Here is a 14,786-nt window from a genome sequence, read left to right as displayed (position 1 = left end):
AAATTTATTTTACCTATGGAATAAATAATCTTTGACTTTGACTTTGCGCCGCAGGCCGAGCCCGACCCCACCTTATAGGGCTAGTATATTCTCTTCTTGCTTCTTCCGACTTCCATCCACCTTCTGTTGTTGTCCAATAACTCTTCTATATATATATTTATCTAAATTTACTTTAGAAAATAATATAAAAATTTAACTGCTGTAATAATAACATAATATTTATTCTTTATTTTTACCATGTTTATTTACATCTCATAATTCCTCGCCTGATTCCTTTTTCATTTTTTTTCCAACTTTGGAATCCCGTTTCCAAATTACATTCCATGATATTTTATAAGTTTCCTCGTTTTAAAAACAAGTTAGTCAAAACACTTTGAAAGTGGCTAAAACGCTTACCGCGGAGAGCCAAGAGAAGTAAGAATATTTTATAGAATGTATATCTTGTTTTGTTGCAAATTTACGAAAGCTTTATTTACACCACCACTTTTTAAAACAACTCCTCGGCAATAATTAACTTAAAAGTGGCTATTGTAGCATTATATTATCGCTATACAGCGACAATTCTGTGCAAAATAGGTGCGGTTTGTCATTCAAAGGTTTTTGAATTTTCAATTTTAATTTTTAAAATTATGAATGAAGTAGTTAAATAAACGATAAATTAGCATAATGCAAAAGCTGCAACTAACTTTAGCAATAATAAAACCCCACGCAGTTAAGAATCCAGTTGCTGTTTCGTACATAAGAAATGTTTTGAAAAATTCATTCGTCGTAGTAAAAACCAAGAATGTTACTTTAGACAAAGAAGCTGCGGGGAAATTTTACAAGGAGCATGTTGGGAAGTTCTTTTACAACCGCTTGGTTACCTTTATGACCAGGTAAAGTTGCATCTTCTTCACAAAATTTCAACTTAACCTAATTTCTAAATATACATATTTCTCTGTTTCTTGTCATGACTGAGGAGTAGACTAGAAAAAGTGTATAATATCGTTGACTATAAGTTGTCTTTGACTTCGGAATATTCAAATACAATAGCCATTATCATTAGGTTCTTATCACACCCTTATAAGTATGCAAGTTCTATTTTTAACAGCCAATTGGTTTATTAGTTTTTTTTTTTCAGTGGCTCCATAGACTTGCACATAATAGGTCATGCGAACGCGGTAGAGTTATGGCGGCGGATGTTGGGCCCCACCAGCGTATATAAAGGTCAATTTGAGGACCCATATTGTTTGCGGGGCATCTTTGGCATCTCTGACACAAGGAATGTGGCTCATGGTTCAGGTATAATATAATAATTTGTATTCAACTTTTTGTAGCTAATTGTGGTCTTTTTGTAGCAATCACTGAAGGTTTAACTTTCCTGGAAAGTTTTAATCTTGACCCAACCCTGAAGGGTTTTGATAGTTCTGACAGTGGAGAACTTAGGTGGAGGGTGTGTTATAATAGTAACACAATTTTAAGTTTTTCAATCTAACTTTGATCATAAACTTTTATTTCTAGATTCCTACACATCAGCCGAGCGGGAGATAAAATTTTTCTTCCCCGATTTCTCCTTTTATCATTGGCACAATAGCGATGAGGTCACATACAGAAAAGGACCCATAATCTTCAACAACCACCTTTTTCAACATGTTAGAAGATTGTAGTCTGATGTACAAACAACTAGATACTAAAGTACCTGAGTTTATGTTGCAAAATAGTTAATGTATATATTTAATTCAATAGAAATATAATTTCTATCTTCCTCATTATCCTTTTATTTCATTTACCAAAGAATTAAGTAGACTATTAAATAAAATACATATTAAGTATTCACATCTTCAAAAATTATATGTTATAGAAACACTGTAAACCGTACAAACATTAGCAATATATTAATTACAACAACCCAGTACATATTGTAATGATAATAGTAGACTAACATACATGCTAGGTAATAAACAAATTAACTTAAGTTTATGAGATCACTGGAATTTCACAACATTTACATTCAATTTTTGATAAAAACGTGTATAACAATTACGTGTGATCCATGGATTTACCCATGTCTTTATTCTGCAAATATTGTCCATTTTACACTTTTTAAATAAACATTTTTACACAACAATGTTACAAACAAACAAAATACTTTATTATTTTCTACACAATACAAGATCAGATTGTTTACTTCAATTTTGAAGACAAACCACTGTCACTAAACAAATCACTTATTTAAGTGAATATTGTAGCTTTGTTGTCTGCCACATTTACATGAGGCAGATAACAGATGTTCAAAACAATATTGAATGAACCAGTTTAGCTTAATTTGATTCATTCATTTTTAACATTCAGTGTTGATTAACCAGGTATTTTATGATGAAGCTCTTCATGAACAAAACTGGCCTGAGAGTCAAATAATTGGGAATGGCCAGAATATCCTCAGGCAAGTGATAACAATCCTTCACTCGCCAATCTTGACAAACACTTTGGGTCGAGAGAATACTTTAATACCCTCCTCAAGTTTGGTCAATTGCTTTTCTAGCTCCATTTTCCGATTGCGCATTCTCAATGTGTCAGTCTTCACAGGCATTTTATTCAGTTCACTTACTAATTCTGCAAAACCTGAAATACACAAAGCCATAGAATACTATGTCCATTGATATAATTTTCAGAAAAATAATTTGACTAGAAACCCAGTTATAGTGGCAATGATACAACATTGTACATACTATTTCTAAGCATCCTTAAAGTTTCTTTACGTTCAGTATCAGGCAAAGTAACATGTCCTGGAGGACATACAGCTTGTTCATTATCAGCCATCGCACCCTCAGCATCCTTGGGACCGGCGTCCTTGCGCTCACGAAGGTATTTTGGTAGTACACCTTTCTGGTAATCTGAAACATTTACAAAACATCAAAACAATAAGTTTCTTTACTATACATTGTATATGATATAATTTTTAAGTAAATTATCTGAAATGTACTTGACGGGAGAAAAGGATCCTTGTTATCTGGTACTTTTCTCTCTAGAATGGCATTCAATCGACTGCGTGGCCGTTCGAAGTCCTGTAGCGCGTCGCCAGCGCGCCGCGGCGTCGCTAGATTTGGTGAGCGGCTTGGGCTGCGGTGGTGTGCTGAGTCACCACTTGCTTTCAACTTTGCTTCATCCTCATCCTTTTTAGGATAAAGCATTGTTAACTTTGTACTCTCTTCTAATTTCTGAGCAAGATTTGTTTCAACTGTTTGACACCCGATATCTCTGAGGCGACCAGACGATTCTGTTGATCTCGCATCTTCTGTGGAATCGCCAGTTGACTTCATTTGTTTCAAGAGTTCTTTTCGTTTCAAAAACTCAGCCATGTCACCTTTCTTGATTTTTATGTCTGCTGACTGTTTCTTACGCGAGTTGGTTAAGCTGGTTTTCGCTATGTTAAGAGATATTTGGCCGCTTTTGTTGGAGGGGGAAGACTTGACTTTGCCTAGCGAACACTCGGCCGCTGCCTGGTGACTTAGACGAGATGGATGGTTCTTTACTGTGTTGAACTTGGGTTCCTTTATTTTGCCTTGTATATACTTTAGCTGTTTCATGTTTTCCCTGATAAAGTTCTTTTTTTGTTCTTTTTCTGAAACAAATATTCTGTCTTAGTCATGTGTTGTGCATAATATATGTACATGAAGCCTTAGTGACGGTGCCGTCATAACAAATCGAGATGCCCATGACAACGCACTAGGTATTTTTAAGTTCACACACACTTCACATTTTGAAGGTTGGCTATTAGGTCCTGTCGACTCAATGATTTACTATGTTATTATCTACAAAAGTTATGATCGAAAAGAAACTGATAATATAACAATTAGAACTTACTGGGTTCAGGGAATATGCCTTTCAAAGTATACATTATTATCATCAAATGATAGCACAGTACAGAAAATACACACTCATTATTTACCGTTCATTCTAAACTGCACATTTTCCTAATTAAGGTAAATGTTCATTATTCACTTTTGATGTTTTAAAGACAAAATAATTCGGAGATTTCTATAAAATTTGCGCTCGGTTTTTGTCACGTTTATTTTTCAAACAGCTGTCAACCGTTGAAATTTAGGTAGTTTATGGTTAACTGTCACAATTGTTTCTGGCCAGTTTTGTTTCCGTTTTCTCCGTGCAGCGCCAAAAATTTAAAAAACGTCTTGTTTTCCATTTGTGCTTCCACATCGATTATACTTTTGTTGTTTTGTTTTACTGCCGACGAAACGCCATCGATCGATCACCTTGGTGAATAATCCAAATGTGTGAATGTGTGCAAACTAACGCTTAGTTTTATAGATACTAACAATTATCGATTGGCGTAGCTATTGACGTATAATTCTGTTGGTATATATAATAGCCACTCCATTATTCGCGACAAATAATTTAAAAAGACCAAGCTTCACTATTGCTGTTTTGTTAACGATTACATTGTTAACCTATTTCCTTCGATGATATTATTGTATTATATTATAAGATCGATTATGATTATAGGTATATTATATATTTTTTATTTATCAGTTCGACACCGCAATTTCATTGTGTTTCAACGTTACACCAAATATATAAATATTTGGTGTAACGTTCTAGTGTAGAGTTTTTCAATAATATATTATTTACCCACTTCCGTACAGCCAGAACGCGTCTGAAATGTGGGCTTTCAAAAATAGTACGTACTGTGTTTGACACGGGTACCTATAACCCTTAGAGGATGGTAAATCTAAGGTATAATCTTCGTTGTCCTGCTAGAATTACCAGAAAGTAGGTTATATGGGCAATAACCTTGGCGCACGTGTAACACAGGGCGGTTGTTAAAGCATTTGAACGAAAACCTCTTATTATTGCCTCTAGATTTCGGGGCCACGAGAATTTTCTTTTACAACTTGCGCTCCTCGCATATCATCGGGCGGTTGCATGATTGTGAATTAATCAATTTATGTCTGCCAAATCACTTCAATTATAGCTGCTTATATTTATGCATATCACTAAAAGGAATCATTGTTCATAATTTAAATTAAAGGACAAAAACTCGAACATATTAAAATTGCAATTGCACTTATAAATAAAATGTAAAAACAAATGTTTTTAAGCAAATACCATTGGTAAATACTTATAATCTGTCGCATGCATGTAGCATTATAATAAACACAATTTATGTAATACGTAATTAGTTTATTTTCATATTATTTTAAATTCCAAACGCACAGAAACTCTTTGATAAGAACTTTTAGGCCTTGTAGAAATACAAAATATACTTGTCACACTTTGGCGCTTTCTGTACGCTTCTCAGCAAGTTGAAAAAATATTTACTTAATCCACTTGGTTTCTTTTTGATTGTTTGTTACCTTTTCATTGACAACATCAAGACAGCTTAAATAAACTTTTACTAAAATTGTATCATAGATTTACCTTCCATTCTCTTAGAGATTTATCAACTAAATCTATGATATGTATGCACATTGATTGACAAATTGCCAACGAAATTTAAAAGAAACATTGAAATTTAAGCTCGCTTGTTTAGAATGTTTTAATCCGGTTTTTATAAGTTTTTGGTACGGAGGATTTATAAAAATCATGATTGCAAACGCGAGTACTCGAAGTCTGCAAAGTATGTACAAGAATCGCATCTCCCGTCGAGGGAGAAAGCTGCAGATATTTGACGATCAAAGGGTGCTGGTTGCGCTGCCGAAAGACATTCCTGAGAGAACTTGGTAAATTGAGTTTTGGGATCCCTCTAAAATTTAGTTATTCATCATCATAGTCAACCTATTATATGTTCTATTAATATTAACACAAGAAATAATTATATATACAGTGGTGGTCATAGAATTAAGAACGCTTCATAATACGGCACCATTTTGATATACAAATGTTCATAATAAACATAATAACCCTTACTGGAAAATAGTGACTCTAGTGCTAGCTAGTACACATTTGGGGCGAACAAAATCTAAAATTAAATAAAAATATAATAATTAAAAATACTGTTAAAGTTAGAATAATTTTAATTTTGTGTAAACTGAAATAGGATGGAGGCTAAACAAACAGTTAAGAACGAGGTAGGGTCTTGACTAGTATTCACAATATTACTATAATTTGAGAAGTGGTATATTTTAATTAATTTAACAACGTTTTCTTCTTAATAATATTATGATAAAAAAAGAGAAAGGAATTTAATATTTAGTAGCCTGTCCTCGACTGTGGATAACGACACGGCAGCGGCGGCATTAACTTTTTGCGGTTTTCATGTGAAATAGAGTTTCATTCTTCTAAAAGCGCATTGTACAATTCGTTCACGTTACTACATCGTCTGTTTGCCAACTTCTTTTTGACTTGACACCAAAGATGCTTTATTGGATTAAGATCTGGCTGGCCAGTCCAACACAGTAACCAGTTGGCTGTCGAGTGTCGAATCTTCGTACAGATTAGGCTGTATGTTTCGAGTCATTGTCATGCTGGAATGTTCAAATTACCGGGAGATTCATCAGCGTTCGGTAGCATACATTCCTCAAGGATGTGTTTGTATTGGTTATGGTCCATAATACCTTGTATCAGCCTAGTAGGCCCTACGCCATAACCAGAAAAGCAACCCAAAATCTTAATGTGTCCACCACCGTGCTTCACAGTCTTTTTCGTGTATTTTGGATTATAAATACCATATTCTTAGGTACGTACTGCTTGCCATCAGAGCATAGTCTGTTAAATTTAGTTTTATCCGAGAAAAGTACATACTTCCACTTCGCCTCTGTCCAGTGTTCATACTTCCTTGCAAACGCAAATCGGGCCTGTCTTATGTCGTGGTGTCAACATGGGCACCTTGTTACTCTCCCAAATAAGTGTGCCTCCACCAAGCGTCTTCGAACGGTGCGTCCAGATACTGCGCGAGGATAGTTTTCATTAAAAACTTCGTTTTTTATTTGATTTGAGTCTACTTAGCCAAATTAACTATTCTTGAATCTTCTCGTGGAGACGTTTTTCTTTGTTTAGGTTTACGGGGAATATCATAGTTGTCTAGTGTGTTTGACGGCCAAATGTGACGGAAATGTTTCACGGTCTGATTCATATTTCTTTTTGAGTACTGCAAAGATCTGTAATTTTCTGATATGACGGCTTACGACCACGCAGCTTTATGGTAACTTCTCTTGTAGCAGAGTCGCAAGATTTATTTTTCCTATTATTTTCTATAAATAATTGCATAAAACGTTCTTAAACCAACAATGACGCGCAAAGGACATACAAATATTAATGAAGAATTATCGCATTTTATTTTCAAATTAGTAAAATAGAAAATTATATTTTAGTTCTTAATTATTTGTCCGGCCAGTGTTTCGGGAAGTAACTGAGTGACTGTGATTTAATAAATAAAAATATTTAAAGGTACCATTATTTAAACAAGATTATTAAGCTAAATAAAACAGGTCAATCCAGATAATATTGTTTAACACCGTCAGAGCATATTTTTAAATTAATTCTACACTTAATGGTTGTTGCAAAATAATAATAGCTTTGTGTCATTAATCGTTCTTAATTCTATGACCACCAGTGCCTATTTTGATATGGCGCGTAATATTCTATTGTTATTATATACTGTCATTCTGTGACTCTTGAGTCTTAATCATCATACTATTAGTCGATACGCATCTAATTTTAGCTGACTAGTTTGAACTTACAGTACGCCTTTTAACCTACGTTGAAAACGAGAGGTTTTCGCTGACTGTATGTAAATTGTATGCTCTGAGATGTATTTGTATACTCGCACAAAGAAAAGTGCCAATAATAAAAATAGTACTAATTAGGCACTTTGTGAAAGTTGAACTTCGGTGTCAGGGCTGAGGTCCTTCAAAAAGAAGAAAACGAGCTGGTGTGCTTGGACATCCGGGAGGAGATGCTCGAGAATGCGCTACGCATCGGATATGAACACTACATGGAGAAGCAAAACATTTTCTTCGTCGTCCACTGCGCCGCCGAGGCCTGGCTGAAACTCATTGATTGGTAAAGTTATTTAATATTTTCTCGGTATTATGCAATAGAATTAATTGCCGTGACTGTTTGTTACCATTGAGTCTCTCTGAGGATAGCACTTGACGTGCTCTTCACACCGAGTGCGTCGTTCGAAGGTCGGAAGATCAAGGAGATGATGGTATTTCTATTTGACTGCAACTTTTTTTTATACAAAAAATAAGTGCGCATTTGACGTCCATCTCACCTGATGGAAAGTGACGATGAGGTCACTCTGACTTTGAAAAGGTCATAGTTATAGCGTTCGGGGAATAAGGTTCACATGCAGCGAATCCAGTCTCTAACCGCGGCGGGAAAACGAAATCAAGTCGTGCAATCCCATTGCACACTCTCGTGATATATCCTGTAGAATTTACTGTAGTCACAGCAAGCCGGCAAAGATCAGTAGTTCTATTTTAGAGATTCTAGTCGTTAAAACATACTCAATAGGTACTCAATGAAGCCATAATAAAACGACCTCCGCGGTCCAGTGGCTTGTACACGGGTTTTCATGGTGTCGCCATTTCTGAGGTCTCGGGTTCGATCCCCGGCCGCGTCATGAACGTAGGTACACTATCTTTTCTATATTGTCTTTGGTGTGGGTATTTGTGTTACGGTCGTCGTTTCCGATTTCCATAAAACAAGTGTTTATAGTTACTTTAGGGTCAGAACAACTGCATTATTCAATATTGTGTTGGTGGTAGTACAACACGACAAAACTCTAATATGATACAATATTACGTTAGGTCGTGCTAATATGATCAAGTGTAATAGTTAATGTTTAAACTTGTGTACTAAACGCGACACCAGTGCGGACAGTGAGTTTCTCGCACTTTATACCTATTTAATGACAATACCTGAAAAAGAATTAATAAATTCCATTTTCCAAAGGCACTTCTACCGTCACGACCCAGGCGAAGATCCTACGGCTTATCCTCCTTGCTACATTCCTAACCGAGTAGAGTCTTGGATACCTGACGAACCGCCTCCCTACTCACCCACTGATACCTGGTGTCGAACTTACCTCAATAAACCTGAAAATTGTGTGGTTTATGACTTGCCTAAGACGGAAGCGTGCAGCGCCGACTCTCTGAAACTTCCTGTTGTAGAAGATATCCCAGAAAAATACTGGTTAGATTTGTCTTTCTTTCACGTCTTTAAAAACAACGAAAAATTGAAAAAGAATTGTAATTGTTTATTTGCCATCGGACCATTGTTTTCGATTCGTGTTTTCAAACTCATGTTGTGTTCTTGCTAAGTCTGACATAAGTAGATTTATAATTTCTTTTATTTCTTGAATTGTACTCCTTCGTGAGAGTGTAATAAGAGCTTTATGCTTTTGTTAACCTTTTGATTGTAGTTTCACTTCCACATCAATGAATAGTATCAGATGTGAAGTGATAGTTGGCAAAATATGTGTACATTCTTCCAAATTATCACGTGTAGCTCAGAATTGGATTTGGATATAGGTAACAAGTGTACAGTCACGAATGGTCTTTAAATAAATAAGTATATAGTTTCTTTTGCTTCCCGTACATACTTGTTCTGGGTTATCCTTTTTTAACGGTTTCCTTCATCTTCAGGTTCCCAGCCAAATTGAACCTCAGGACATATTACGTGGGAAAAGATGGAACACTTCACCGTGAGACTTTAATGGTAGCTTCACCATGCTTTATTGAATTTGTTCTTTACGATGCCTTCAGTTATTATTTACAAATATTTTCCTTTCATGTGCGATTTACTTGGATGTGTAGACCGACAAGGTAAGCAATAATGTCGCAATTACAATGTTGCGTAGTTTTAAAAATACAACGAAGTATGCAAAGATATAGTAGAAAATTGATATGGATGGTGGATCTTATAGGTATGACCGTCCCTCACTTTTAAGTTATGCTTACGTTTGTCCACTACCTGATGTGATAAAGTGGTGGTGCAGCCGAGAATTGTAATTGTTTGGCTAGATCTCCATTCAGTTTCACCTGAAAATATCCAAGCAGTTGATAAATACAGATAAAATAGGACTGAAAAGCGTAATAAACGTAAAAGCTAAACTTTTCGTACGAAATCATGCAATTTCTACAATACAAGGGTGAAATCTTTCACGTCGTGGGGTTAATCGGTGATGGAAGGGCAAGGGGAGATTAATTCATGCAATGTATCCTCAAAATACCGAAATAAGGCGCGGTACTAGACATCGGTGCTCAAAGCTCTGATTAAAACATAGACATAAAAAATGCTTCGCTAGATAGATAATCATCTGTTGAAAGTTTCATCAATGTTGAGAGTGTCCTGTGGGAGATAGTTTACGAGTATTACCTATGCCTCAAGTTTAGTGGTTATTAATACTTTTCATGATTGTGGTCAACTGAACAACGATAGCTTGTACTTTATCCTTGTACTTTATCACATAGTACTAATACAATACTCAATAGCAGAACCTACAGAAGCCTCTAAAATTACTAATCGGATCTTGGCAAAATTCAAAAAGGGCATCGCTAATAAGCAAAAAGGAGAAGAAGAACTATGATAAGGATCACCTGATGATTTGTTTGTTTTAAATGCTAGGACGGTAACCGTTTGCCTCCGCTAATCGAGCGAGTGGATGACAACGGCAGCTGGTACCCCGTTTGTGAGACTCCGTCGATAGAGGCGCAGTCCTCGCCAGATCTCGATTTAAACACGGACAGCGAGGTGTTGCAAAAGGTCACAGATTACAGTACTGAAGGCTTGATTTGTAAGGTAAGACAGCTGTCAAGAGGGTATATATTATTATATCGTGATTCAAGTTATATTTTAACTTAAACGTTGCAGAAATTAGTCTTTTAACCCATGTTAACTCACTACCATTAGTGAGGCATCTAGTCTCTCTAAATCTTTTGAAGTTTCCTGTTTTCTGTTGTAAGCTTCGCGAGCAATACGTAAGGAATATGTATATTTATTTATTTATTTAAAGAAACATACAGCTTACATATTACATAAATGTTTTGTTTACCTATTAAATATTAAATTTAGCCAAATTTTGTTTCCAATGATAGATAATTCACAAAGTGATGGACGAAAGCACTTAATCTACTACACAATGACAAAATTCTGTAAACAAAGGCCTAACCAAATGACAAAGCTCTAAACAAGTTTTAAAAAATTGAGACAATTATTGCAGAAAAGAAATAATTACTTAATTTATTAACTAAAATCTACTTTTTTAACATTTGACAAAAACAATTTAGTTTACAGGTAAATATATCGATGTGGTGGTAACGATCATTATAAGATTTACATGCTCTGATTAAAAACCTATTCCCAGTGTACTGCAAATAGGTACGAAAAACAATGTTGTGTTGGAGCGAGTATTAACCCTAGGACATTTGAATGAAATACGACTCATTAAGAAAGGAGAATCAACGATGCCATTTATAATCTTAAATATAAGTATAAGTTACTACTTGACTTCCAGCGGGCCAGGTAGAGCCTAAAGATTTACCACTTTCTTCGGTTCTAGCGCCCTTCAGCCTCCCGATTGTCAGGTTTCATACACTCATTAAACTGTTGCAACAAGTCCATTTGTGTTACCTCAGACGTCGTCTATGAGCATCCAGAAGAACACTACGCCAATAGACGGATCGCTGCACGGCGCCGGAGATTCCACGGTGGGGATGGAACGTATGAAGCGACGAACCTCTTGGGGTAAAGGGCGTTCTATGAGCCGACTAATTCGGCCTTGGTACGTATGCTTTTCTCTCTTGTTTCTTTTTTTTCTTGATTCATGTTGAACAACATTCCGGTCAGGTCGTTTTTTGATTATTTAATAAGAAACTTATATGCGAAGACGAAAATTTGGTAGGTACCTAATATAAACCCGACTATTTAGTCACCCACTAAACATTAAATCTCATTTTACTAATTTATTAAAGATTTGTCAAGTACAGCAGTTTTATAAAACATGGCCAGATCCATGTTGTGTAGTTTCAAGAGTTTCAACTACCAAAAAACTATTCAGAGTCAGTACCAAAATGATTTATGTTTAATATTATGTCCATAGATAAGCGTCATTTTTTTCAAAATTAATGGAGTCTACAGTCGATTCAATTTCTTTTTTTCATTCCGAATCTATACATTCTTTGTGGTAATTATGTCAACCAATGTCACTCAACCATTGTCGAGTACGTAAACTGAGAAATTATGCCGTGAAACAAATAACCGTTTCTTTACAAAATTATATGATAAACCGATACAAATGGAGGGGGTAAAAGAATCAAATGTCAAAAAAAAGAAGTGTAAAGAAAAACGTGATTCAAGTAACAACACTTTGCACAAAAAGGCCAAAAAACGCAAAATGAGATGTGCGAGCAATGCAGGGAGCAGGTAATATTACTAACACAGAAATGAATTATAAATTGTTTATTGAAAGAATTGGTAAATTGATTGACGGAGTTTTGACGGATATTTAGTAGCAGTAGGGCTCCTTGTGAAAGAGTTCATCTAGGGAAGTAGTACCACCCTATCTTTTTCTTACTTCAAGCAGTATCATGAGCATTACCGCGTTCCGGTTTCGAAGGGTGGTGGTGAAATTACAGGCACATGGGACTTATCAACATGTCTCAGGGTGACTGGCGAAATCTTCTCCTCAAATCTTCGCGATTTAAAGCTTTGAGTGGCACTGCAACTGTTATAGGTGTGTCGCTTACCATCAGGCGCACGACTTGTTCGTCGCGTGACTTGATATTATAATAGATAAAAATAAATAAAAAATTATAAAAAACTAATGAAAAATTTCCTTGGAATTATTTCGGGGGAACCTTGTTGTTGTTGTTGAAATTAATAATTATTTGGATATTTGAGTTCTCATTGTTATTAGTAAATTTAATTATGAAATACTCAAATAAAATCAATTATAACCAACAGATAGACAGGCAATAGTGTTAATAGCAGATCCTTACCTACAGTTAAATAAGTTTAAAATATACATCTGCCGCCGTTATAGTAGAAAGGGCGATTGTGACAAAAACTCTAAACCGAGAAAATAATGTTTTAAGAATTTAAATGGAAATATATCTGCTGTCTCCAAACGAAAAAACTTAGACACTTTCTGTAGATGCAGTAACATAAAACTATATTATACGCAAAATATGAAATTAAAATATTTTATTATTTATGCTTCATTATATAATTATTACCCTTTTTTATTTTAAACTTAGTAAAAAAAAAGTTCGTAAAATACTCAATACTAGGTAAGATGGGCGCAAGTAACCACTTATGCCTTTTCAACTTAGCATAATTACAACACTATTGTTAACATTGGTGTAATAATAAAATGAAAGGGCAGTAGGTATGTGGTTACAATGGGTTACAATGTCGTAACTTGACATTTTCAAGAATTTTATTATTTAAATGATGATTTCCACTTTATTTTAAATTTATGTGAACATTGTCATCTGGGAAATTAACACTTTTCAACAACTACTCACATACAAGTAGAGATGGAACTGAGGAAGATTTAGAAAGTTAAATGTGACTTGTGTGAGTGACGTCTTTTCATTTACTGAAGTTATTAAAATGTGTAGTTAAAACGTAATGACGTTTATATGCAATTACGCCTTTTTACCAATTTGTTTTGGAAAAGCGTCCATTTGACTTGTTAGACCATAAAAAAATTTCTCTTACGGTAGCTTCATACCTAATCCACCTAGGAAAAAAATAGTGGCGGATTCGTCTTTCGATCTCGGCAGTACATGTACTCATTTTTTGAAAGTGTCACATGCCCTTTCAACTAATGGCGGCAGACATACTTATCGCAAAAATATAACTTTATTAAAGTGTGACAAAATTATCTTCGAAACGTTGTTATAATCTTTTTAATTACAGTTAAAACAGGTGACTTTTTAAAGAACGCTTGGAGTATTTTATATAGGGATAAATGATTTCTTAAAATAATATGCACATTCCATCAGTTTTCGGTCCTAGCCAGAGACGACGTAGTGCCCCCTATAGGACGAGAGTCAGGTGGAAATATATACTAGCGTCTGGGGATCTACTCTCGTCCTTCGTCCGACATTTGTCCGAAACAATTACAGTCAAATAAGTAATATTCGTTATAATTATTAATACAAAGATCGAACACTCAGAAAAATTCCTTCGATCCGGCCGGATTCGAACCGACGTCTTCTAGCATACGTGTCAGACGCTATACCATATATATCTTTGCATTATCATGGTAGTAAAATATTGTGATATTCTATAAAATTAAAAATTATCGCGGGTGCCGTGGACACACGATTGACCAACATACAAATATTTCTCCCGGTTCGGGAATCGAACCCGGGACCTCTATGTGGCAGATCAACATAGCAACAGTTCGGCCACGGAGGCAATCCTATTTAAGCATACAAAATCATCGATTAGTTTCTTTCGTAGAATCCTCGAATTTTTCTTCTGAAAAGTTGTAATTGGGACTTTATTATATTTACCATGGGTGCGATATCATTCACAAAAGAAAAAAACAATGTTTTTTATTTGTTATGATTGATTTTGGTACTACTGCACGATACATGAGTATATTATAAATTGGTTTCATCGTCATCTGTCTCTCGTATTCTGGATACTGGTTTAATAATGATACTTTTTCGCAGTAGTTCGGGCAAATCGAAACACTTCCTGCCGCCGTTGGACGCCGAGTCCCGCATCAGCATCATTTCCGACTGTCGTCTAAGGAATTTGAGGTGAGTACCAATCAATTTGATACAGCCATTGACTTACAAATAAATGGACGACGGGTCTAATACAAA

General features: G+C 35.3%; 3 protein-coding genes across 4 annotated transcripts in view; 2 read left to right on the top strand and 1 right to left on the bottom strand.

Moving 5' to 3' along the window:
* Positions 1–651: 651 nt before the first annotated feature.
* Positions 652–1,742, top strand: LOC113231550 (nucleoside diphosphate kinase 6-like). The gene is made up of 3 exons (XM_026465873.1): positions 652–875; positions 1,121–1,281; positions 1,501–1,742. The coding sequence occupies exons 1-3, from the start codon at positions 667–669 to the stop codon at positions 1,644–1,646; spliced, it is 516 nt and encodes a 171-aa protein (XP_026321658.1). The 5' UTR covers positions 652–666; the 3' UTR covers positions 1,647–1,742.
* A 171-nt stretch (positions 1,743–1,913) lies between these two features.
* Positions 1,914–3,974, bottom strand: LOC113231407 (enkurin domain-containing protein 1-like). The gene is made up of 4 exons (XM_026465714.1): positions 3,844–3,974; positions 2,963–3,601; positions 2,709–2,873; positions 1,914–2,601 (listed from the first exon to the last, which is right to left on the bottom strand). Exons 1-4 carry the CDS (start codon positions 3,884–3,886, stop codon positions 2,441–2,443), a joined length of 1,008 nt encoding a protein of 335 aa, XP_026321499.1. The 5' UTR covers positions 3,887–3,974; the 3' UTR covers positions 1,914–2,440.
* A 1,554-nt stretch (positions 3,975–5,528) lies between these two features.
* The window catches only part of LOC113231403, a 35,005-nt gene continuing 25,747 nt past the window's right edge, over positions 5,529–14,786 (top strand). The window contains exons 1-8 of one of the 2 annotated variants that reach the window (XM_026465710.1): positions 5,529–5,717; positions 7,834–7,998; positions 8,896–9,135; positions 9,588–9,660; positions 9,759–9,767; positions 10,570–10,743; positions 11,580–11,725; positions 14,634–14,720. In XM_026465710.1, coding sequence (XP_026321495.1) covers positions 5,581–5,717; positions 7,834–7,998; positions 8,896–9,135; positions 9,588–9,660; positions 9,759–9,767; positions 10,570–10,743; positions 11,580–11,725; positions 14,634–14,720 — 1,031 coding nt within the window. In that variant the 5' untranslated portion in view covers positions 5,529–5,580. Of the gene's footprint in view, positions 5,718–7,833; positions 7,999–8,895; positions 9,136–9,587; positions 9,661–9,758; positions 9,768–10,569; positions 10,744–11,579; positions 11,726–14,630; positions 14,721–14,786 lie in introns of both variants that reach the window. The other variant, XM_026465709.1, reaches the window with a different exon arrangement.

The sequence above is a fragment of the Hyposmocoma kahamanoa genome, unplaced genomic scaffold (genome assembly GCF_003589595.1).
Source record: "Hyposmocoma kahamanoa isolate Upper Pololo Valley unplaced genomic scaffold, ASM358959v1 65, whole genome shotgun sequence".
Taxonomy (NCBI): domain Eukaryota; kingdom Metazoa; phylum Arthropoda; class Insecta; order Lepidoptera; family Cosmopterigidae; genus Hyposmocoma; species Hyposmocoma kahamanoa.
The sequence above is the reverse complement of the archived record's forward strand: the minus strand, read 5'-3'. Positions and strand labels throughout refer to the sequence as shown.